Here is a 21,919-nt window from a genome sequence, read left to right as displayed (position 1 = left end):
GTTAGTGGTCACACCTCTTACAGACGGGAAGAATGAGGGGTCGTGAAGTGATCAAAAGATCCGAGGGGGCTGTGTACTCTAGTCCAGGGGAGATAGCCTAATTCCTACCGGTGATAGGACGAGTAGGTAACTCGCGTTGGGCCGAGTCCGTGCGGCGTGCTAGAGGCTAGAACAGGACGCCAAAGGAACGGCCGTTATGCGGGGTCTCCGGTGTCATGCCTCAGGTGTCTAGGCCTGCCATGATGTACCCTTACCCTTGCCCTACACCCTAAGCGTCCCTCCCGTGTCCGCCATCGCAGTTTCGCTATCCACCAATCACATCGAACCGCAATGTCTTGGCATTATATCGCCGGAATGTTGAGTCGGATCTTGGCTATCACCATCACTTTGCCTCTTATCGTCGTCATATCCCCCATCATCGACTGGATCGGAAGGCATTGTCATTCATTGTATTTTAAGTTAAATTTTCTGATAGATTGCCGCTATGGCGATGAATCAAATCCCGGGACAGAATATCTATGTCGGAGGGTTAGTTGCCTCTCCCTCACTCCCCGCACCATACTATGCCTGCCTTTGGCCTGTCATATGATGGGCCAGGGCCAGAGGGGATAATGATTTCTCCAGAAACTTGCTAATGTCGAGTCGCATCTAGCATATTGTCACTCAAGAACAAAGCAGCCTTGGAGCGAGCAAACATTACACATGTTGTCTCTGTGTTACGTTTACGACCAGATGATACGCTCTTCGATTCTTTCCAACATCACAGCATAGAGGTCGACGATGTCGACGACGAGAACTTGCTAGAACATTTCCCCGCTGCTGTCAAGTTTATCCAGTCCGGCCTGGATGCAGGTGGAGGGGTGCTTGTGCATTGGTCAGTATTCCCTGTCGTTTGCTCCGTTCGGAGCATCCTTCCATCCCACTACCCTAAGTATCATCTTGGCACTGTCGTCCAGATCTACAAGGATTGGGTAATCTATTGTTTCTTCCCTTGACAATGCTGGTTCATACGAATGCTTGTTGTCTGGACAAGCAGTGCTTTATTGTCACGTGCCATTCACCAGATCTTGTGTAACACTGGTAGTTCTTGCTCTAGTATGGCATGACATGCTGACGGTCAATAGTGCGATGGGAAAGTCCCGATCAGCGACCGTTGCTATCGCGTACCTGATGCACCGTCAGCCTAGCGCACTGACGCCGGAGTCCGCGCTTGCTATTATCCGACAGAACCGACCTCTCTGTGAGCCCAATCCTGGTTTCATGGAACAGCTGTCGGTCTATCATCAGATGGGATGTCCAGATGACGTTGTCGACCACCCACTCTACAGTCGCTGGCTCTATCGCCGCGAGGTGGAGGAGAGTGTCGCATGCGGTCGAGCGCCTGAAATGAAGTCCGTGCTGTTTGAAGATGAGCAGCCGCGTCAAGCACAGGAACCTGCCGGTCGTATGACGGAGATCAAATGTCGCAAATGCAGGTTAGTCTTGATCATCTGGAAAGCTTATCTATGCGTTCCTTCTGACCAAGTCACCAGGTGCAAGCTGGCGACGACACAGTTCATCATCCCCCATACCTCGCAAAAGAACGTCAGAGCGCCCGCTGATTGCGCTCACATCTTTCTACATCCGCTGACATGGATGCGCCCGTCGCTTTTTCCAAATGCTGACTCGGACGTTCTCGACTCACCCTATGGATCAGACGCCCCGTTGTCTGGCCGGCTGACCTGCCCCAACTCTTCTTGCGGATCTAACATCGGCAAGTTCGCGTGGCAGGGCATGCAATGTAGTTGTGGCGAGTGGATTGTCCCCGCAATCGGCCTGGCAAAAGCCCGAGTGGATGTCTTCGAGCGAGTCAACATCGCTCGTGGGCCGGGGAATCTGCCTGCGGCGATGGGGATTCGGCTACCGCCAGGAATGCGGCCTAATCCTGTCGATGAGAATGGCCGCGGAAATCTCTGATCGCTGATGGTGCTATCTAACTGCTCCGCCAGGGGTAGCTCAGGGCAGCAAGGCTCCGTTGGGAGCGCGCACGTTCTTTGGTAGGCTTCCTAGCCACGCTTCATCTACGAACCAGCTGCCTCACAACCACCTACGTCACCAGAACCAAACACCGCTGTTGTTTCACGAGGCTAGCAAGCCACGGGTCAGCGGCAACAGATGCTTCTGGATCCGCGGGCAAAACAGCGTAGCGTCCAGTGCCTTTGCTATGTAGGACGCACGGAAGACTGCGGATCGCCTGGATCCGTACACTCTAGAGCAGGAATAGGAGGTTTACGCAGTCACACGAGATAGACTCAGATCTAGACTAGATTTGGGTATGGTTGGTGCTGGGGTGGTTTCAGACCCTGATGCCGATCATCCCGCGGCCAGCCGAACAGCAAGGTCATAGACATACTGGCGCGCAGCCAATGCGAAATCCATCTACTGGCTCAGCTACATAGAACACAGTATCTACATCGTGGCTCAGCTACATCTACACAGTGGCTCAGCGCCTACATAGTCCGATCTTATCAGACACAGCACTGCATCAGTTCAGCTCGTGTCGGCCTAAGCGCTAGGACCTGTCAGGATTCAGGGCATAACCCCACCAACCCCACGAGGCTGTTTTAAGGCAGCCCCACGGGCCCCAGCTTCGCACCCAATCAGGCGGTGACGTAAGTCCCGGGATCTGCGGCCAGAGGAAGATCGGGGAGAACAAAGTTCCCGGGCCTTGCACAGTTCCTGGGTCCGATGACTAAGGGCCGCCGGCGACAACTGTAACTGCCAAGCCAGTTGGTGGTGGGCCAAGTCGCAGCAACTGGGGCTAGCAAGGTCTAGGCTGCTTCACTAGCGCCGGCACGGGGGCTGTGCAAACTGCTCTTACGCAACTGGGGCGCGCTAGCCATGGATGAGCTGATCCCGGCGTGTATGGTGTGGTAAGTCTGTGTGTATTTTTAATTGCCATAACCCTGTAAGATACTTCGTATTGTGGCGAGCACCTACTTACTTTCTATCGTACTCCGTACCAGGACACTGTATAAGTAGAATAATGATAGGACAGGACTCCCATTCATCCCTTATCCCCCAGCCCGCCACATCGACGAGTCAGTAGATACAACCACCTTACATGACTCGACAGAGTGTAATACACTGAGATCCCATCCTCCCTGCCATTTATCCCCAAATATCTACACAGTAAGTACGGAGTCAGTAAATAGGCAACACCAATCCAATCCAACCAAGCAAATCCAGAATAAGAAACCCGAACGAAAGCATTCTAGTCTCCGCTCGACATGACGTCAACAGGATCATCACATACACACAGACATATACAGTACTATATCGAGTAATCCGTAGAAGTCATCATAATTCCTCCTATGATCAATTCACGTCGTATTAGTACCCTCTATAGCCAGAAGATAGATAGGTAGGTAGGTAGGTTCAGTGTAGGTATCGTATACAAGTCCGTATACGAAACCAAAACGAATAAATGAACGGAACAAATAGCCCTACAGGGCAACTCCTACCCATGGTCTGGTCCGACCCATTCATTGATCACGCCTTATGGGGACGGTTCAGACCAGTTCAATGCACCCAATCCAATTATCCAGCCAAAGGAAACTAACCATGTGTGAGAGTATTAGTTTACCAACTATCTACCAAGTAGATAGGTTTAACTGAATGCTACTATAGACACCGACACCATAATCTAAACCATGAGTAAAGTAGACACATACATAGAATCCAAAATGAGTGGATTATTATTCATCCCGGACAAGGGGGGTCAGGAAGCGACCAATCTTGAGTCGGAAAGTTACTAGGTAGGGGAGGGAGGGGAAAGAGGCTAGTTGCACTGCCTCGTTGAGGGATCCACTGCTCTGCATGAGGGAGTCTGGTGCAAGATCATGCTACTACTACTTAGTGTTTACATATTTAGTAGGTTCAAAGATTACTGTGTAGTGATGGGGTATTTTGTCTTCCGTACGAAGTATGGTGTATCTATTTGCTTAATTTTTTTGATAAGGGGTTGGATATAATTTAGGGTCGGGAGTTGATTGCAATAGTATTGGTATAGCAGCGAGAGGTACTCCGAAATGAGTTTATCTAGTACGGGGTATATGCATCAGTGCTTAATTGTCGCTTATGTAGGATGGATGGATCACGGTGCATGTGACGGGTCTGGGCACAATCCTGGTTCTTTCTTAGGGCGCTTATTTTGTGACTGTCAACGTACGTACTCGGAATACGAACGAAGGATTGCGATTAGAATTTTTGAATAATCGCCATGGGTCATCGGGTCGTGTCACTCTCCTGAGTCCTGAGAATGGGTCGCGTTAGGCTCAAACGGTAGCCTTGTACATAGTAGATAGTGTAAGGCTGGAGCACGTCTTGCCTTCTTCATTAGGTAGGCAGTTCGGTGGGCTTATTCTGCCTTCTAGAAGCCATCCCAGTTCCAGAACCTCTCTAAGGCTGAGCCGTGTTACCGCTTCCGCTCATGCCGGCCATGAGCGGTCTACTCTTCCGAGTCTGCCGTAGCAGACAGCTGTTCTGCGGGTCTTGGTGGATATAAATATGACGGATAATCGGAGCGACAGTTGGCTATGCTGAGTAGGAGTGGCGGGTGATTAGGTAGGAGCAGCTGTATTCGATCACTTTGGCGAACCCGACGAGTATATCTCCAAGCGTGGTGAAAGGGTGTCAAGCCCGTATCGTAGGCATGGTTCAACAGCTGCACCATCTGACTCGACCATCTCAGATCCACGATCAGGCGTTCATGCCACGTCATGAACATCAGGTCAGGACAGCCTCAACAAGCCAACAGCAGCCAGCCACAGTCCGGATACCCGACGCTGACTATAGGCCACCCGAACACGGCGTCAGCATGCAACGACCAGCCACAAGAGACATCATCTTGTAGCTATGTTGCCTCATAATCCGCCCGTCGGAACAGACGGGAACAGAGAAGGATCCTGTAGACGCTGACGATTCCGTTTTGCGATCTCAGCATTGCGCATCCGGTCGATGCGCATTTGATAAAAGTTCCTATACGAGGTCAGTCCTCCCACCCAAGACATCCCTGGAGGAAAACTAGAAGGAAAGAAATACTTATGCAACGCAAAAACCCTCGGTCCGTCATCCGACGACGTGCCTGATTTCTTAATATCCTCAATCTAGATGCCACTCATGTCAGCCATCCACATCCCTAACCAACCCAAAGAAAAACACAAAGAAAGAAAGACAGAAATGAAGAAGTAACCAAACCTTATCATCCCGCTCCTTCTCCATCGCCTTATCCTCCCCATCCCCCTTTTTCGTACCATCCTGATCATCCCCATCTTTCTTATCTTTCTCCTTCTTCTCCTTCTCCTTCTCAGCATTCTTCTTCCTCTTCTGCTTCTCCTCATACTCTCTCTTCACCATCTCAATCTCCCGCGCCATGGCCTCCTCCTTCGCCTTGGCCGCCACAGCCTCTGTATCCACAATCGGCGAACAGAAATGGCGATCTGTGAGATGAGAAGGACAGACGTAGAAGAAGTCCTAACATACCACCCACCCTTTCTTAGCTATGATTCAACCGGTGTATCTAACCAATCCAACCCATGTATCAATATCAACTGGGGAGGGGGGAAGAAACATACCCGATTATCAGGAGTGATTAGAACACTACTCGAGGGTTTATAGCAGATGTGGCATGCTTTGGCGGCGGTATCTGCGACCCGGCGTAGGTGCCAGATGTTTTGGAGGGTCGTTGACATGTTGGGTGTAAGTGTACGGGGTGGGGTTGATTTGGTTTGTTGGAATCGGAAATTGAGCTGGGGAAGAAAGATGAAGTGGGAGGGAGAGGAGGATTGATAAGATTAGGCGGGGAAAGGCGGATTTAGGCTACTTGGGTTGGGGATGTCATGTGACGGGGTCGAACGGAGGGTTGGGATTTGGTGATGATGGGGAGATGGTGCTACGTTTATCTGGATATTGTTATCTAGGTGAAATTTAATTAGAGTATTAGTGGTAAAGCAGACGTGGGTGTGTGATTGTGATTCTTGAAAGTTATTGGTGGTGCGGATAGTATCTCCAGTGTGACTCGATAAATATGAAGGTCGTGCAGGCGTTTTAGTTCCTGTCTTAACTTCGTAGCTTACATTGAGAGAGAGATTGATTTTATGAAAGCATGGTATTATAGACTGTGTGTCAAACTTCACCTTCAATTGTAAACCCTAATTTGTCATCGTGCAGATAGCAAGTCAGCTCCCATATGAACTCCCGATCAACAGCCGCCCTACCACCTTTGTCAAGGCCTTCTTTGTCTGTTCAGACCAAACTAAATCGCTGACTTTCAATGAATTCATACTCTGCTGGGACTTGGGTCCCTCGGACAATACTTCTTGTTTGAATTGCAATTCCAAGTAGTCCCACACCTGTGGAACTCTAGTGTAGTCTCTTGTCATACGCCGTAACATCGCCAAGATAGTTTCCTGGCCTGAGCGCCTTCTTGTATCTATCACTTCTGCCTCTACCAGGATTTTGCAGTAGAGGAGTAAGCCAGCGAAGCCCGAAGCAATTGCGGTTGCAACATGGCCCCCCGACTGTCGTGAAATTCCATTGCTACTTTTGACTGGAACGTTCGACCCTGGGAAGAGATATACCTCATAACCTAGAGGTATGACGGATCGAAGGGGGCCGGAAGGGCATACTGTTATAAGTCCCGGATGATATGGGGGTTTCCCGCCATTCGAGTGGATAATGGCAATGCCCGCCTCCTGGGCCCTCAGGAATGCGAAGGCGAGACAACCGGGGACTTCAGCAGGCATCCAGTCCACAGAAACTATGTCTACTGCACATTTCACTGCCCATTTGATCGCCTATCGAATGTCAGAATGCTTTGTCAAAGCGTAGGTCAGCAGTAGAGCTCTCACGCTTGCGACCGATTCTGCAGTGTGTTCGATGTCGGCAGTATATAGTTGCGATTTGGGGCAGACCTGGCCGATAATTGTCGCCATTGTGGTCACATTTCTATATCGTTCTATAAGAAATCTTTCCGTGAAACCCGGTGAACAGAATGATTTGCTCCAAACGATTCTTCTATCTGGGGTATCTGGAGACTCGTCGATGCCGTTGCCAATGACTGCAATTTTAACTGGATGGGAGCACTTATCGGGAATTGTTTGAATGAAAGTCGCGAAATTATTCATACAGTCCCACCACGAACTCTGCCTGCATGTCATCAGCGCCGTGGCAGCAGGAGCAGCGGTCACTGCTCAACTTACGTTTCTGATATCGTGGCTTCTGTACCAACTAGTATAGATCGACTTTTGAGAGGCACAGATAGATATCCAATGGCTGCGTTAAGCTTCTCGCGACGACGGATTGCGTCTGCCTGTCTGATCTCGCCAAGGGCCTGTAGCACGCCTGCTAGGTTCTCAGATCGTATCGGTATAGAAGGATCACTTTGCCCCAGGCCCTCCTTCGTCCGCTTCAGGGCTTCTCGATATAAGGCTTCTGCCTCTTTGAGCCTGCCCCGATCTCGCAAGGCTGATGCCAAACCGTCAATGCTTGTTAGGGTATCAGGATGATGAACTGCTAGAGCCTTTTCCCTTCCCTCTAGTGCTTGTCGGTATAAAGAGCTTGCTTCCTCGAGCCTGCCAAGAGCCTGCAGCACTACGGCTAGGTTGTGAGTGGTTGCAAGTGTGGAGATATGTCTCTGGCCCAATTCCTTCACCTTCCATTCGAGCGTCCGCCGGCATACTGCCTCTGCTTCCTCAAGCCTGTGCAAAGTCCATAGCATGGATCCCAAACTATCAAATCTTTCTATTGTATCAAGGTGACTAGCTGGCAGTATCTTTTGCCTTCCATTTTTTGAGTTCCGATTCAACACTTCTGCTTCTTCGGCCGTTCCGCGAACCCCCAGTATTGCAGCTAGGTCGCTAAGCGCCGTTAGGGTCGAGGGATGCTCTTGTGCCAGCTCCTTCAGCTCCCGCTGTAGCGCCCGTCGATGTAATGCTTCCGCTTCTTCAGGGTTGCCTAGATCTATCAACACGGACGCCAAGTTGTAGATGCTTGTCAGCGAGTCTAGACCGGAATAATCATGTCGCAGGCTTGACCTGGAAGACGCCAAGGGAGAGAACACCTGTATTATCTCCGGTGGTACTTTTTTGCGGATATATACTGTATGGCAGTCATCCGGGTCATAAAGTATATCGGGGTCCAGGGTAACATGTTCTTTTGTGACACACCGATAGAATATCCAAGAAGCTTGATCGGTTTTTGAGGCGGCATCGGGGATTAGAATTATAGCAATTCTTCGAGCCTTTTCTCTTTCTCGGGCGCAATTGAGAATGGCATGATGGGTCAAGTGCTTCACGTTTCCCTGACCTATCTGGGAGGAAGCCACAGGTCTCAAGCGCAGAGTCATTCGCAACCCCTTCTTCGTCATAGCAGACAATTCTCCGACTTCCTCGTCGACAGGGATGATGTCATGGGAGTGAGCAAATTTGGCTGGGGACTGGGCGAATATACTGTCCACTTTGAACGAGATACTTTCATGATCTGGAATAGTCCAAGCGAACAGCGAGTGGTCGTCAATCTCCTTCATAATCTCCTCCTGTAATCTGACGAAAGCCCTCGGTCCTTCTCCATATAGGAGGGGCATGTTGACATCGAAGATCCCTAGCAAGGAATATGCAATATCTTCCACTCTTTTGCACTGCCTCCTCGATGCCCAGGACATTCTCTGGGCTACACTGTAGGAGTACAGACTCTTGTGTTGTGCCAGGCATTTTTCGGGGATGCCTGTGATGTCCTCGAGCAACTTGTCCAAGCGTCCCCATGCTTTATTTTTGATATGTGGATGCTGCGATGACTCGGGGGAATGCTTGGCTCCAATAAATTTCCAATCCCGGTTGTAAAAATGAATCTCCTTTGGGGCTATCAGCTCTTGAAGAGTCCAGCCCCGAGTGAACCAACGACTGTTTCTGAAAGCCGATCCCTCGGCAAACGGATCAGCAATAGGGGGCACATCAGCGAGGTATGCGTAGCATAGACTAGCCTCACAATACCATGTATACATGGAGTTGATGGCCTCTGTCAACTCAGCACTGCTGGTTTTATCGATGCAGCACGTGTCCACCCACGCCCAATTCAGCCCATCCAACCTAGCTTGCTTGCAAGTAGATACGACTTTCTGGAACCCTTCTTTCGTTCTGATATTATCATCCAACTGTTGCATGTCCCGAAGAGTGACTTCCTGGTCATCACTAGCCCATGTATGAGAGAGAATCGCATATTTCGGGATATCGGCTCCGAAGAACTCGTGGATCTTGTATCCGATCGTGTCGTTTGCGTCTATAAGGCGCATGTTGAGAAATATAATGATAATGTGACTCCTGAGAATGCTAAGTGCCTGATGAAGACAGGTTAGAGGCAGGTACAATTCAGGCCGTTCTCCAACCAGGAATGTGGATGGGTTGTCAGGGTGCAGCTGCTACCACATATTAAATATTACAGTTTTAATCTCACGCAGCCAGTCAGATAGACATTTGCAGCGTGGTGCATGTTAGCCTCCAGCTATACTAGTGCGGGGTTTCAGCAGTCAGCTCAGGCACTTTTGCATCTGCTCGGGCAGACTACTAACCAGATGTAGCCTCTTCTTTCCAAGGACAGGCATGACAATGCTCCCATGACCATGTGCCTTAATGGACTCTAGGGAGGGGGGCTCGACTGACTAGGTAGATGCACGATAGCTTCACCTAGTGACCCCCACCAATAAGGACACCTCATCCTATCACCACAACTGCTAGCGCAACTGTGACTGTTCTGATTCGTTAGCAAAGCTAGTTCAGTGGATGAGGACTCACCTGAAATACTCATCGTTTTATCGATATGATGCAGAAAGCGAAGTAGTCAATAAAGTGATATACTAAAGAAAAGATATTGAAACAACCACCCGCCAAATCTATATACACCTAGTATCCCCTACTCCGTAACACTATCCTTCAACCCCCTCAACGCACTCGGCTCCTTCGAACCATGCAACATGGCCGCCGCATTCTCCGACCTCCTCCGCGCATCCGTCCACACCATAAACTCACTATAACTCTTCGGCATCACCTGCACATCCTTCTCCACCAAGAACGTATAATTAAACATGCCCGTCGGTTTCTTCGTCCCATGCTCCACGTCCCGGACCTTCGTGTCCACCCGCACCCGCACCTTCGTATACTTACTCTCCACGCCTTCGCGCTCCAACGGCTCCGTGTACGCTACCGTGGCGCGGAGATACAGGACGCTGCCGACGGGAACGGAGTTCTCGAAGGTGCTCGGGTCCAGGGAGATGAAGTTGGGGCGGGAGTGGGAGAAGGAGGCGGCGCAGCAGAAGGCCAGTTCGAAGGTTTGTTTGAGGAGGAATCCGCCGAAGATCATGAAGTTGTGTCGGTTGCGGTCTTGCGGTTGCATGATCATGGCGGATTTGAGGACGGTGTCGCTCATGAAGACGTCGTTGGAGGGGCGTTGGGCGGGGGATTCGGGGTCTGGACGTGTCATTAGAATGGGAAAAGTGAGAGGGTGGAGAGTGGAGGGTTCTTACTGAGGTAGGACATCTCCTTGGTCCACATGGAATGAATCAGGTTACTCTCTTCGGCGTCCGGGGCTTGCTCGAGGAGAGACTTGGATCGGAGGGCCTTTTTGGCTTGGTAGTTCTCTTCGCCTTGTTTGAAGAGGAGACGTTCCTCGGGGGTTTCGACAACGAGGGGGGCGATTTTGGCGGGTCTAACCGTGAGTATCAATTCTTTGCACGTAGAGGGGGCTGCAAGAGACATACTTTTTCGTCGTGGGGTCCAACGACACCATCGTAAACGCACACGTGATGAGCACATCTTCCGGCTCGACCTTCTTCCCCGGAGCAGGAACCTTAGCCACCTGAAGGGAGACCTCCATACTGGATCGACCCGTCGCATACGTGACCTGGCCACTGAGCTCGAGATCGCAGATTTCCATCAGCGGGTGCTCAATGGTGATCCGATCGACGGCAGCAGTCACCGTGGTGACAGAGTCGCCGGTGTGTCTGTAGGCGATGACGCCTGCCATGGCATCAAGGTCCATCAGCAGGGAACCCAACCTGACATTGTTAGTAAGTCACCACGAAGGATTCAGGGGTAACCGCACCGAATATGCCCCGAGGCATTAAGATACGTATCAAGAAGCCATTTATCTTGAGCCAATGGCAGGACCTAACACATCAGTTAGCATGGCAACATGATCATACGAGCTACACTCACAGCGCTGTAATAACTATCCGACATCTTCTTCGGCGTGAGGTCAGGTTTCGCCGACGGCGCGGGAGCGCCCTGACCGGACTGCGCCGCCTCGCGGCTTTTCGTGAGCGCATCAATCCAGGGTGTCTTCACCCGCATAGGCATCCACGTTGGTCGGAACGCCGCATTAGACCGACTGGGATGGAAGTCTCGGGCTGAGAGCAATGACCGCTGTGCTGGGGAGCGGATACTGGTACTGGTAGTGGTGGTAGTGGTGGTGTTGGCCAGGCATTTGGAGCGCGTCACGGCAGACCGCCTCGTACTTAATCCGAACATGATGATAAAGCCTCTTTTTCTCGTGGTTGACGATTTGTTGATCGGTTGTAGAGAGGAAAGGGTCGAGATGCTTTATGGACGAGAAAGACTCGGCTTCGGCAGTTGATTCATCTCCCGACGGCTTTTCCGGCTTCGGCTTTGGATGCGGAGCAAGTCGGTAACACGATAAAGTATATTCCTTGCTGGGATGCGGAACCCAGTGGCTGGCTATGTGAATGAATGGGCTATATCTACGTTCTGAGCATTGTATAGCTATATAGGGTCTGTCCTGTTAGTATCGATGTAGAAGTGCAGGGAGGTGTTCGGGTTCGTTCGAGACGGTCCCGACTGCTGTGTGATGACGTCATCACCTTGTTCTCCGATATCAGCTCACGATAGAGATGAAATGGACAGAATTGCACTGGAAAGCAGACCCTGAGCTACATGCTGCGTGGTATATCTGTTGCATGCCAAGCAATTGGTTGATGGGCCCTGTAAGATGATCTTCATCCAGCTTAAGTCATCTAACCGCATCAGGGACCGGCTCGTCTCTCGGACGAGAGCTGCGTCAAGGTGAAATCATCCAGCCTATAAATTGCCCAAGTTAGATTGTTTCTCCGGCTATCCAATTGCTGGGAAGCTTTTGTACATCTCTTCTACTGATATCTGTCTAAATAATCTCGTTAGATAAACGTTATTAGAATCTTTTCATACATCCACATATCCATAGATATAGCTACCTCAAACCATGAGTGACCCAACCAACCCCAACATCTCCAAACGAACAACGCCCCAATGGGCACTCTACCAGCGCGAGAACTTCTGGAAAGTAAACGACGGCCAAACAGCCCCATTCAACACCGGTACACCCACCCCCATTATCTCCCCCGACACCCCCTAACAAGCCCCATCTACCAGATCCAAAAAAACTCGAAGAAGAAGCCCACAAAAAGCTAAGCCAAGGCGGCTGGTACGCATCCCATCCCCTCCCAATACACCAACCTCCTACTAACCATCCCAGGTACTACGCCTCCTCCAACGCCGGACAATCCCACACACACCTCGCCAACCGCCAAGCCTTCTACCGCCACCGAATCATCCCCAACCAGCTCGTAGACACGAACCTACGCGACACGAGCACCGAGATCTTCGGCCACCGCGTCTCCGCCCCCATCGGCTTCGCCCCCATCGGAATCAACAAGATCTACCACCCATCCGCCGAACTCGCCGTCGCCAAAGTCGCCCACGAACTCAACCTCCCCTACTGCCTCTCCACCGCGGGGAGCTCCCCCATCGAACGCGTCGGCGAAGCAAACGGCTCCGGCCCCCGGTTCTACCAACTCTACATGCCGCATGACGATGAGCTCACCCTCTCGTTACTCAACCGGGCGTGGAATTCGGGCTTCGACGCCCTGATCCTCACGACGGATACGTGGCAGCTTGGCTGGCGACACGACGATATCGCGAACTCGAATTATGCGTTTTATCGCGGCATCGGGGCGGATCTGGGGTTGACGGACCCGGTGTTTCGGGCGCGATGTCGCGAGGCAGGCATCGATGTAGAGAGGGATATCGTCGCGGCGTCGACGAAATGGATTGATTCCGTATGGCACGGACGGGCGTGGTCATGGGAGAAAATCCCGTGGTTGATGGAGCAGTGGAGACGGATATCGGGGGGCCGGCCGTTCGTGATCAAGGGGATTCAGTCGGTCGCGGATGCGAGGAAGTGTGTGGAGTATGGGGTGGATGGGATCGTGGTGAGTAATCATGCGGGGAGACAGGTGGATGGGGCGATTGCGAGTCTGGATGCGTTGGAGAATATTGCGGCTGCGGTGGGGGATCGGATTTACGTGATGTTTGATTCGGGCGTGCGCGGGGGAAGTGATGTTGCGAAGGCGTTGGCGTTGGGGGCGCGCTTTGTGTTTGTGGGGAGGCTGTGGATTTGGGGACTGAGTATTATGGGGGAGGAGGGGGTGCGGCATGTGATGAAGTCGCTGTTGGCGGATTTTGATATCCTCATGGCGGTGGGGGGGTTTAATAGGGTGGAGGACTTTGATAGGTCTGTCTTGGGTAAGTATTTGGGGTGTGTTTGATGGGATGGATGCTAATTGTTGAAACAGAGTCGTATCCGAAGTCGTATACGCTGCTGCCGGATAAGGTTCTTTAGGGTTTCAGTGGGTTCAGAAAGCGGATGACAGGTATTCATACAACTTGTTAGACACGATCAACCCATGCAAGAATCGATGGGTTGGAATGGAAGTTAAGTGACTAGAAGAGATAATGGAACAAAGCAATATCAGGCAGCAGCGCACTGTTGATAGTCTCAACATGTATATGCAGATACAAAACAACAGCGAATGTGATCAACGATCTATTCTTCTAGCTTCAACCATTGAGACGTGAGACGCGGCTACTATAGCCAAAGCATGCATAGAGCAATCGCCAACACAGAGTAGTACTGAGAGGGGATAATGGCCGTTGCTCCTGACTTGGAATCGGATGAGCTACTGGAGCCAGCAGAGCCAGTAGTCGTCGAGCTGCCTGTGGAAGTGGAACCTGAAGCACTGGACGTGGAGGAGCTGGTAGTGTTTGAAGAAGAGCTGCTGTTGGAGGAACGCTCCGCAAAGCCAACCCGTTCCTCATCGTAGTCAAACACGGCGTACACATTCTTCAGGAAGACATCACCCAGGAGCCATACGTCGTCGCCGAATAGGTCATAGCTCACGATGTTTGAGACGCATCCAGAGCCAGATGTTGATCCAACGTAGTCCTTCGGAGAGATGGTGTAGTTGACCCCGGAAAACGCCACCTGTAGCTTCGCAGTCGTGTTGCACGGGATGATGAAGTAGTCTCCAGAGGTACTGGAGCCGGGAATCAGCGCATGCAGCGTTTTCGCGTCGTCCGAAGGAAGCATGGCGTAAGACGTTCCAGTATCGATGATGGCCGACTTGTTGGAGAAATCACATGAACTGCCGTCAACATACGCATCGTCCACGGGAATGCGCCAGTAGCTTCCCGTTCCGACGGTATCGGTGTAGGTGATATCCCCCGTGTACTTCTCCTTGTCAGCAGTGCCAAAGCTGACGGTGCCGTCCGTGGCAGGACTACGCGAAAGGGCAAAGCCGACGATGTTCGATTTGAACAGGTTACTGGTGGAGACAGCATCCATGAAGGTCGGGTTGTCGTAGGAACTTTCGTTGGTTCGACCGAGGCCGAGAATACCATCCATGGGATACGATTCGAAGTTGTCCGATGCGTTGGAAGCCAACCCGAAAGTCATGCGGACAGTCGTGTTGGCGATGGTGAGACTGTCCGTCCCCAGCAAGCCACTGACCGATCCGGTACCGTAGCCAACACTCCACTCTTCAGAGGTCATTTCAAGGGTCGAGGACGAGTTCGCTCCAAACGTGTTGTGCATCGTGCAGGCTGTGACTGTGCAATTGGAGCCAAAAACCCATGTATCAGAGCCCCCAGTGTCCAGCAACATGTACATGGCTTGCTCGTCAGAGCCGATGTTGACAACTGAGAAGTAGGACAAATCATCGCCATCTTGGTCGAGAGCAGCGGTGTTGGGCCAAGAGGGGGTGTCCGCCACTACAATACTGAAATCATTGCCACGGCGGACGGGAATCCTTTTGATATTCAAAGTCAGGGACTCGTCATTGGACGATGACGCTGAATCATCTGTCAGTGCGTCGCCTGGCTTGGGCAGGGGCAGAAAGCGGCGAGACAATGTATCATCACGAGCTGAATTGCCGGTCGACGTATCAAGTTTGATGGTGTATGGGATAAAAGCCGTGGCGCTGGCGCAAAGACATGCTGCTGTAACAAGACGCTGTGGGAGATGCATAACCAGGATAATCTAGCAAACAAGGCAAGCAAGCAGTGATCGCACGAAGTGATGTTGAAGATGTAGTGCTGGGCTCCTATTCAATGAGATCAGACGATACTGATGTACAACGATAAAAGTAAAATTGAAGTTCCAAGTCAATTGAAAGAATTGTTTGAATGGAATTGATGACAGTGACAAGAGCGCGATAATATTCTAGGTTGATCAACGAGAGAATGGAGGAAGTGGACAGCTGAGATAGGAGATCAGGCGATGTGCGCTAGGAAAGAAGGCTTCAACACAAAAAGAATGGGGCGAAGTAATGGAAGGAAAGGAAAATCGATATATAACCAATAACAAATGATGATAAGCAGCGAGGGAGACAAAGAAGAAAAGATGCAAAGCTACGAGGGGCAAGGAGGCATCAAGTGCAGTCCATGCAGTTAATAATAAGGTATGCTTACATCGTGGAGAGACGCAGGCTAAACGGCCCACTCGGCAGGTTTTCTCAGTGCGAACCAGCGCGGCGACTGGCTGCGGGCGAACTGGCCAGGCCCCGATCTGCAGGCCTTTTCGGGCATCGGTGGAGCTTTTCCCCTGAGCAGAATCCAGAATGGCCTCGCAGTTGACGGCGGTTTCTTTGGGCAGGGAGGAGTCCGTGAAACCTCTGCTTCCATTCTTAGTAACATAGATGCTACTATGAGTTTGGGCAGTGATGATTAGATCTCCGGTGTCCTTGGTAAGAGTATACATAGTATACAGTCTCACCCAGTGTCTAATACCCTCTACTGCTGCCTACTTCGGCACTCCATCAATGTCGTCGGCTAATCTTAATGAGGGTCTCCTTAATATGTGGAATGACAACCCGGAGGCCCGTTCATTTCGCATCTTACCTAAGAGGGGCTGTCTCTGCTGTCCACCCACGCGATGACGACTCCCGCGCCACTGAGTGCTTCTTGATGGAGTCCCGCAACGCACCATGGTGGCTGGCCTTATGACCGGCGAATCCGACCATCAGGAACCTGCGGACCCAACATGCACCGATGTACATGCGAAAGATATTACCAACCATCACAAATAATTATTTGAAAACATGCACACTCGCGATTGTCTCCAGTAACAGAGAAGTTTATTAAAATATTCTCACAAGAAATCGGTAGAACCGACGAAATGTTCCTTGCGACTGACTCACCACCACCACCAAGGCACCTACCATGGTGTACTTTGTGCATTCTAGATACTATGAGTCTTTTCCGACCCGTACTCAGGTCGGTAGGGCATCCCATGACAGCCGGAGCGGACAAATAGGCACCGTACGGCTTGACGGCCAGTTGGCTGTAAAGAACAAACCAAATATGACAGGTCAAGTGAAGAAATTGATTGGCAGATGAAGGGAAGTCTTTCACGATTTCAGCCCCTTCAGTGGAAGAACGTTGACGGGCCATAAAGCTTGAACAGATAGTGCTTCCAGGCATCCATCAAGTTCTACCAATGAACGGTTGGGGAAGTCACTCATTCAGTGAGGTGTTCGTTGGCCAACGCTGAGATCTGATCGGACAAAGCGTATGGATTAATGCTTATCGTTGTTCCGGGGCTGTGCACGCCGGGTTGACAGCCACACTACCCACGGTTTCGACTGTAGGAAGATGATCGACAATAACACTGATAGATTGTAGAGACATCATAGACCACTTTATCATATTTATGTGGAAAGTACAAAGCATACTGAATAGAAGCAAGCACAAGGACGACAAAGAAGGGGTTCCCAATTTCCGGCGGGCCTCAAGGTGAAACACCCCAGCATAGCCGAGGCAGCCACAGTGGCAAGACCCGACCAATCTAGACTCTCTCAATTACAGATGCCATGAACCACCACTATTCAGTGACATTATTATAATATAATAATTGTGCCGGAGATTGTTTTCCGGGTCAGACACACGGAGGAAAATGTCCTTGCATTATGCATATTTCAAACATAATTTTTATGCGCCCAAGCCGCCGAAGTTATGCCGGCTATGGACTTCATGATGTATATGGAGTAAACACGCCACAGTTGATGAGCTTAGATAGGATAAAAGCTTCACAATTGTATGGAGTTGCATAAGTAAAAGAGTATGATGTTGTATAATAGTATGCGGTGTTTCTTACCCATCATATGGCATCTTTAGCCACCAATTCACATGAGTGTCCCAACGAAATCATGTCGGAACAGATCGGGGACCACCATCAGCCCACGACTGAGGCCGGGAACGTGATTGACTTTACCCATCTCCGGACCCCCGGAGCCTTTTTACCTAGGTTAGATCGGAATGATGATGATTCTGCCCTGCTCTGATCTGATAAGCCTTGTCCCGGGGCGCACAAGATACCCGACGCCTTACCATGCATGTACCCCGTCGTACCTAGGTTTAGGTTAAGCCAGCCATCCGATTACCGAAAGGCCCGACTGAATATTCATTACCCGACAGCTCACCTCTTCGATCATCCGGGCATGGTCGCGTGTCATCACCGATACTACGTAGAAGTACTAGATATACTGTGTGCTATGCATGGAATGAACCAGACTGAATTGATAGCATCATCCAATGGAAGTAGGACTATGCTGTATTGCCAAGAAGGCTTAATTGAAAAAGGTAGAAGAGCCCTTAGAAAAGTGACCATCACACATCGCTAGAAACGAGACACAATCAAAACCAAACATCAAGGGAGCATCAGTGCTTCTGCGCGTGCGGCTGCTTGGGACCTAAAAGATCTTCCAAGAAACCGCTCCAAAGTTCCCGGACTACTCCCGGTTCGGAAGAGCCGTTCTGTTGCCTGTTCAACTCCTGACCGAATCTGGATTTCCCAACAGTCTCGGTTAGAGAGAATGGGTCGATATCAACCGAGTGGTTGTCGACAACCTCGGTCATGGGGCTTGCCGAAACATCTGCTCCATCCCCGGAGACAGTATAGACCTGGGGTTTCATGGGGGCATCCTGGGACTGGGTCGCGTCATAGTGGGTATAGATATCGGAAAGGATCGGAATTTGCGGATCGGCACGCGCAGCAGCTCCATCAATCTCCGCCATGGAGGGCATGTAGGCGAAGTCAACGGTGGATGAGTCATTGACGGCCTTGCTGGAACGGGAGGTATTGAATTGGCGATCCTGGCTCTTCCTGTATTGGGCAAGAACGTTAGTTCCGGACTGCGATTACCGAGGTAACAGGTGACGATCAACATACCCTGCACTAGAGCTGCCGTTAATCCTCCTCATAGCAATACTGAAGGCGCGAGATTGAAGGAAGTCATGGTTGGAAAGGCGTTCAACAAGCTGAGCAAGTAGACGACGGTCAGCCTAATGAATGCATGGGGTGTAGATTTGAATTAACGTACCTCAGCCTGTGTGCCACTAGATCTCAAGGACCGCTTCGAGCATTCATTCTTGAGATCGTTCAGAGTGCGGCTGGCATATAGAGAAGCCCGGTCCGAGACATTGGCGGGTTGTGCAGAGTGGGCGCCAGTGATGTGCAAGCCCCGACGGATGGATGGGGTGGAGTGCTGCTGGGAGAGCAAGCGCAGAGCACGCAGAGAACTTGAGCGAGGAGCTGCCATTGAGGATATGATGGAATGGAAGAGTAGATGGGCTTGATGTGGACTGGTCCGGTGGGGGAGAACAGTTATAACCGCCTGGGTAAATAGTTGAGCTCAAGAATGTAGAGCAACAATTTGAGGAAGTACTGTAGATGGAAATGGCTATGTACACGGAAGCCAAGGGAGTTTAGGCAGCAGAGAAAAGAGATGGAATGTGAGGGAGAGTAGGAAGAAGAAAGGAAGCTGGAGGGGGGAAGCTGGCGGTACTTGAAGGAAAGGCGATGCTGCAGTTGCAGGAACCGGTTGGGGGGGATGAGCAAGCTACCTTGCCTTATCCACACCCCTACGTGGAGTGGGCACTGAGAGTCTGGGACAGTGGACACTGGGGCCGGCGGTCTAGCCAAGTCTGCCGGATGCTAATAGTAGTATGGGACCACTTAGCCCCGACCGAATAGATCGATCGATATCTTCCTCTGGGCGGACAAAATAGGTAAATCAACCCTCTGGAATGTTACTCTAGTTGGTTCTTGTCCAGACAATGATCGACTGATTATTTGTTTTCTAATAATTTGTATGCGTTGTCCACACGCCGTCCCCCCCTTTTTACACAGCATCGTTACAAATCCGATGTGTCCGCGGTAAACATAAAACCAAGCATAATAGATCGTGAGGGGTAGGCAAAGTGTCAACCATGGTAACAGGTACGAATGACCGGTCCCCCGGCTTTCCAGATCATGATATCCACCATTTCAATACGGCTGGGACGCTGCCACTGCGCCAGCCTGCATAATCCCCGGCGCTTTCCTGCAAAGCGCTGGTCGGAGCAGCCAATCAACGGGGTAACGTGGACATTTCTATGACTACTCGGCACACCGGGGACACTGATCAGTTGATGATCAAGGGCATTGGAAACACGCATTGGCCTGGCCGGTTGCAAATGGCAGATAGATTAGGTTCCCCTCTCGCATGTCCTCCCCTCCTTCTGCAACAGCGGCACGGTATTCCTCGATAGATGCCGCAAATATAGCATCGATCACTATTATCTAGCGTGATGCGCCGGAGGGGACAGATGATCCCTTCTTTTTCCTGAAGGCCTCTACATGGTGTCGTGCTGCTTCCCTATTTCCACCCCCGCTAGTTTTCCGCTCATCACTGACAATCGGGACTGGTGAAACCCTCCGATTGCTTCGTATTACATCAACCACTTTGAGTTTCCAGCGCCGGACGCACCTGCCCACTTTCCCTCTTCCCTCTTCTGACGTGGATCGTCAAAAAAATGCTTGTAAAAAACCTGAGCGAGACAGGGCAAGCACCACCGTAGAGCTTGTCTGAGCCTGTCTCCGTGTACAAGGTCCGCTGCTTCCCAATGCAGTAGGTCGCCCTCCTCCGATGTGCCTTCTTTCTCCGTACTCCGTCGCGCCTGCTGGAACTCGGCGCCCGTGACGCAATAATGAAGGAACGGCCAACGACATTCGAGAAGCTTACTAGCGCCAGCGGGAATAAACCAGCCAATACCGTACTTTACTATAACCATTACCGAGGGGGATGCGTGTACCGGCCCAACAACCGGTGCTCATCCTCCTACCGCCTGGCTGATCATCAATCGGATGATTCTCAGCGGGGCGATGATTGGCAGGTTCGATGGGACGATGGATGTCGATAGCATGATGCCAGCGCCCATGGCCTGGGGCTGACCCTCAATTGTTGAGGCGTGAGAGGCGGTGAGTGGGGACGGGATGGGGCACGTGAGGGCGATCTGGCTTACCGGCAGCCTTCCCCGTGGATCCTTCCCCGACTAAATTTAAGGTACTCTGATTTACGCTGTAGTCCCCATACTCTACGGAGTTCCTCACCCAACTCCAGCGCCTTCCGAAACAAGGTACTCTGATATACGCTGTAGTCCCCATCCCCTACGGGGTTCGCTTCATCTATCTTCGCTCAGCCCCTGATCCTGCTCGGATTCAACAAATGTGGCGTCAGCCAGGATGACTTGTTGGTGACTGCATCGGCTAAGTTGATTTCTTTTTCCGTTTGGAAGATGTCTGGGGGATGCCTGTGTCCTCCGCAGGATTCCGGTTTCAATCCATCCCTCTTGTCCACTCTGTGTGTTCAATTTGCTCAAGATGTCGCTCTTCATGCTTCGACCTCTGAAGTTTGTGACCTTCCATTTTTGGTTTTCGGAGAGTGCAGCCCGGGTTGACTGGGCCACGTTGATAAAGGACCTGTTTATCGGGACCGTCTATTTGCTATCGCGTTGACGGGGCTAGGCCATTAGTACTTGGTAGTTATCAGCATGTACGGAATAGCTACTTACGTGCTAGCTACCTAGTCGATATGACCCCTCAACCGTCAACCGTGACTTGGCTCGCGCTGACCAGGTTTAATCCATGCATGATTCCAGCAGTCCATGAGTCCCGTCCCGCATTAGCCTGTTTTCATATGCACCTGGCAATCTGCATTTGATAACCCCTCCAAGCATGTGAATCACCTTCATGATCTTTATCAGGACCCTATTGCGGCATTTACATTGCGGGCCCCCTTGTCCAAATATACACGTTTCCAGTTGTTTACCTGCCAAGTTCGAGCAACCGTATATACATCCCCTGCATATGCATAGCATAGCTTGAACCCAACTGGCAAATGGCAGCTTCCCCCCTCCCTCTTTCGGATGGCTGAGGCAGCGCTCTAACGTCTGGATCCACGCAAGCGTCCCCCGGGTACTTCCACGTATCCGCATGTGAATATCTTTTGCGTCGATTATATATGGATCGACATCACTGAGTGTGGCAACGGCTGTTATGCATGTCTATTCTAGCATGCCCTCGTAATAGAAGCATCGTAGCGTGCAGGATACTGATGAAGCATGGAGTATGTGACGCTTGTCGAATAATCAACGGTCCCCCTGGCCATGCTTAATCGCCTGTCCCGTAGTGATGCTACTGCTACCTGTCCCATGCATGTCTCTATACTCTGGTGAATCTG

At 51.1% G+C, this 21,919-nt stretch overlaps 7 protein-coding genes across 7 annotated transcripts; 2 read left to right on the top strand and 5 right to left on the bottom strand.

The window, feature by feature from the left end:
* Positions 1–292: 292 nt before the first annotated feature.
* dspC (dual specificity phosphatase YVH1) lies at positions 293–2,427 on the top strand. The gene is made up of 4 exons (XM_025716505.1): positions 293–528; positions 653–874; positions 1,125–1,475; positions 1,533–2,427. Exons 1-4 carry the CDS (start codon positions 485–487, stop codon positions 1,954–1,956), a joined length of 1,041 nt encoding a protein of 346 aa, XP_025580127.1. The 5' UTR covers positions 293–484; the 3' UTR covers positions 1,957–2,427.
* A 2,477-nt stretch (positions 2,428–4,904) lies between these two features.
* Positions 4,905–5,732, bottom strand: BO80DRAFT_440548 (AAA-ATPase Vps4-associated 1 family protein; the record flags this gene model as incomplete). The annotated part of the gene is made up of 4 exons (XM_025721131.1): positions 4,905–5,019; positions 5,083–5,147; positions 5,239–5,514; positions 5,616–5,732. 4 exons carry the CDS (start codon positions 5,730–5,732, stop codon positions 4,905–4,907), a joined length of 573 nt encoding a protein of 190 aa, XP_025580126.1.
* Positions 5,733–6,176: 444 nt separating this feature from the next.
* On the bottom strand, positions 6,177–9,413 carry BO80DRAFT_371949 (uncharacterized protein). The gene is made up of 3 exons (XM_025716504.1): positions 7,242–9,413; positions 6,891–7,188; positions 6,177–6,836 (listed from the first exon to the last, which is right to left on the bottom strand). Exons 1-3 carry the CDS (start codon positions 9,326–9,328, stop codon positions 6,219–6,221), a joined length of 3,003 nt encoding a protein of 1,000 aa, XP_025580125.1. The 5' UTR covers positions 9,329–9,413; the 3' UTR covers positions 6,177–6,218.
* Positions 9,414–9,841: 428 nt separating this feature from the next.
* Positions 9,842–11,823, bottom strand: BO80DRAFT_371945 (putative acyl-CoA thioester hydrolase). The gene is made up of 5 exons (XM_025716503.1): positions 11,247–11,823; positions 11,134–11,198; positions 10,790–11,086; positions 10,556–10,737; positions 9,842–10,499 (listed from the first exon to the last, which is right to left on the bottom strand). Exons 1-5 carry the CDS (start codon positions 11,556–11,558, stop codon positions 9,946–9,948), a joined length of 1,410 nt encoding a protein of 469 aa, XP_025580124.1. The 5' UTR covers positions 11,559–11,823; the 3' UTR covers positions 9,842–9,945.
* A 350-nt stretch (positions 11,824–12,173) lies between these two features.
* On the top strand, positions 12,174–13,827 carry BO80DRAFT_81693 (L-lactate dehydrogenase). The gene is made up of 3 exons (XM_025724817.1): positions 12,174–12,400; positions 12,456–13,607; positions 13,658–13,827. Exons 1-3 carry the CDS (start codon positions 12,286–12,288, stop codon positions 13,702–13,704), a joined length of 1,314 nt encoding a protein of 437 aa, XP_025580123.1. The 5' UTR covers positions 12,174–12,285; the 3' UTR covers positions 13,705–13,827.
* On the bottom strand, positions 13,791–15,825 carry BO80DRAFT_81667 (aspartic protease PEPAd). The gene has a single exon (XM_025724816.1). The coding sequence runs from the start codon at positions 15,385–15,387 to the stop codon at positions 13,951–13,953; it is 1,437 nt and encodes a 478-aa protein (XP_025580122.1). The 5' UTR covers positions 15,388–15,825; the 3' UTR covers positions 13,791–13,950.
* Positions 15,826–17,932: 2,107 nt separating this feature from the next.
* On the bottom strand, positions 17,933–19,274 carry BO80DRAFT_420997 (uncharacterized protein). Its single transcript, XM_025718497.1, has 3 exons — positions 18,740–19,274; positions 18,589–18,677; positions 17,933–18,522 (listed from the first exon to the last, which is right to left on the bottom strand). The coding sequence occupies exons 1-3, from the start codon at positions 18,956–18,958 to the stop codon at positions 18,078–18,080; spliced, it is 753 nt and encodes a 250-aa protein (XP_025580121.1). The 5' UTR covers positions 18,959–19,274; the 3' UTR covers positions 17,933–18,077.
* Positions 19,275–21,919: the final 2,645 nt, after the last annotated feature.

This window comes from Aspergillus ibericus (assembly GCF_003184845.1).
Source record: "Aspergillus ibericus CBS 121593 unplaced genomic scaffold BO80scaffold_2, whole genome shotgun sequence".
NCBI classification, from domain to species: domain Eukaryota; kingdom Fungi; phylum Ascomycota; class Eurotiomycetes; order Eurotiales; family Aspergillaceae; genus Aspergillus; species Aspergillus ibericus.
The sequence above is the reverse complement of the archived record's forward strand: the minus strand, read 5'-3'. Positions and strand labels throughout refer to the sequence as shown.

What these genes read in the sequence shown, in the direction of transcription:
- dspC (XM_025716505.1), top strand. Translation starts at nt 485, where the DNA reads ATGGCGATGAATCAAATCCCGGGACAGAATATCTATGTCGGAGG. An exon ending in CAGAATATCTATGTCGGAGG is followed by an intron (nt 529 to 652) that starts GTTAGTTGCCTC and finishes AGTCGCATCTAG; the next exon opens with CATATTGTCACTCAAGAACA. An exon ending in ATCAAATGTCGCAAATGCAG is followed by an intron (nt 1,476 to 1,532) that starts GTTAGTCTTGAT and finishes CCAAGTCACCAG; the next exon opens with GTGCAAGCTGGCGACGACAC.
- BO80DRAFT_371949 (XM_025716504.1), bottom strand. Translation starts at nt 9,328, where the DNA reads ATGCGCCTTATAGACGCAAACGACACGATCGGATACAAGATCCACGAG. An exon ending in GAAGCCACGATATCAGAAAC is followed by an intron (nt 7,189 to 7,241) that starts GTAAGTTGAGCA and finishes GATGACATGCAG; the next exon opens with GCAGAGTTCGTGGTGGGACT. An exon ending in CTGCAGAATCGGTCGCAAGC is followed by an intron (nt 6,837 to 6,890) that starts GTGAGAGCTCTA and finishes GACATTCGATAG; the next exon opens with GCGATCAAATGGGCAGTGAA.
- BO80DRAFT_371945 (XM_025716503.1), bottom strand. Translation starts at nt 11,558, where the DNA reads ATGTTCGGATTAAGTACGAGGCGGTCTGCCGTGACGCGCTCCAAATGC. An exon ending in CGGATAGTTATTACAGCGCT is followed by an intron (nt 11,199 to 11,246) that starts GTGAGTGTAGCT and finishes CTGATGTGTTAG; the next exon opens with GTCCTGCCATTGGCTCAAGA. An exon ending in AATGCCTCGGGGCATATTCG is followed by an intron (nt 11,087 to 11,133) that starts GTGCGGTTACCC and finishes TAACAATGTCAG; the next exon opens with GTTGGGTTCCCTGCTGATGG.
- BO80DRAFT_81693 (XM_025724817.1), top strand. Translation starts at nt 12,286, where the DNA reads ATGAGTGACCCAACCAACCCCAACATCTCCAAACGAACAACGCCCCAA. An exon ending in AACAGCCCCATTCAACACCG is followed by an intron (nt 12,401 to 12,455) that starts GTACACCCACCC and finishes CCCATCTACCAG; the next exon opens with ATCCAAAAAAACTCGAAGAA. An exon ending in CTTTGATAGGTCTGTCTTGG is followed by an intron (nt 13,608 to 13,657) that starts GTAAGTATTTGG and finishes TTGTTGAAACAG; the next exon opens with AGTCGTATCCGAAGTCGTAT.
- BO80DRAFT_81667 (XM_025724816.1), bottom strand. Translation starts at nt 15,387, where the DNA reads ATGCATCTCCCACAGCGTCTTGTTACAGCAGCATGTCTTTGCGCCAGC.
- BO80DRAFT_420997 (XM_025718497.1), bottom strand. Translation starts at nt 18,958, where the DNA reads ATGGCAGCTCCTCGCTCAAGTTCTCTGCGTGCTCTGCGCTTGCTCTCC. An exon ending in CTAGTGGCACACAGGCTGAG is followed by an intron (nt 18,678 to 18,739) that starts GTACGTTAATTC and finishes CTACTTGCTCAG; the next exon opens with CTTGTTGAACGCCTTTCCAA. An exon ending in AACGGCAGCTCTAGTGCAGG is followed by an intron (nt 18,523 to 18,588) that starts GTATGTTGATCG and finishes TGCCCAATACAG; the next exon opens with GAAGAGCCAGGATCGCCAAT.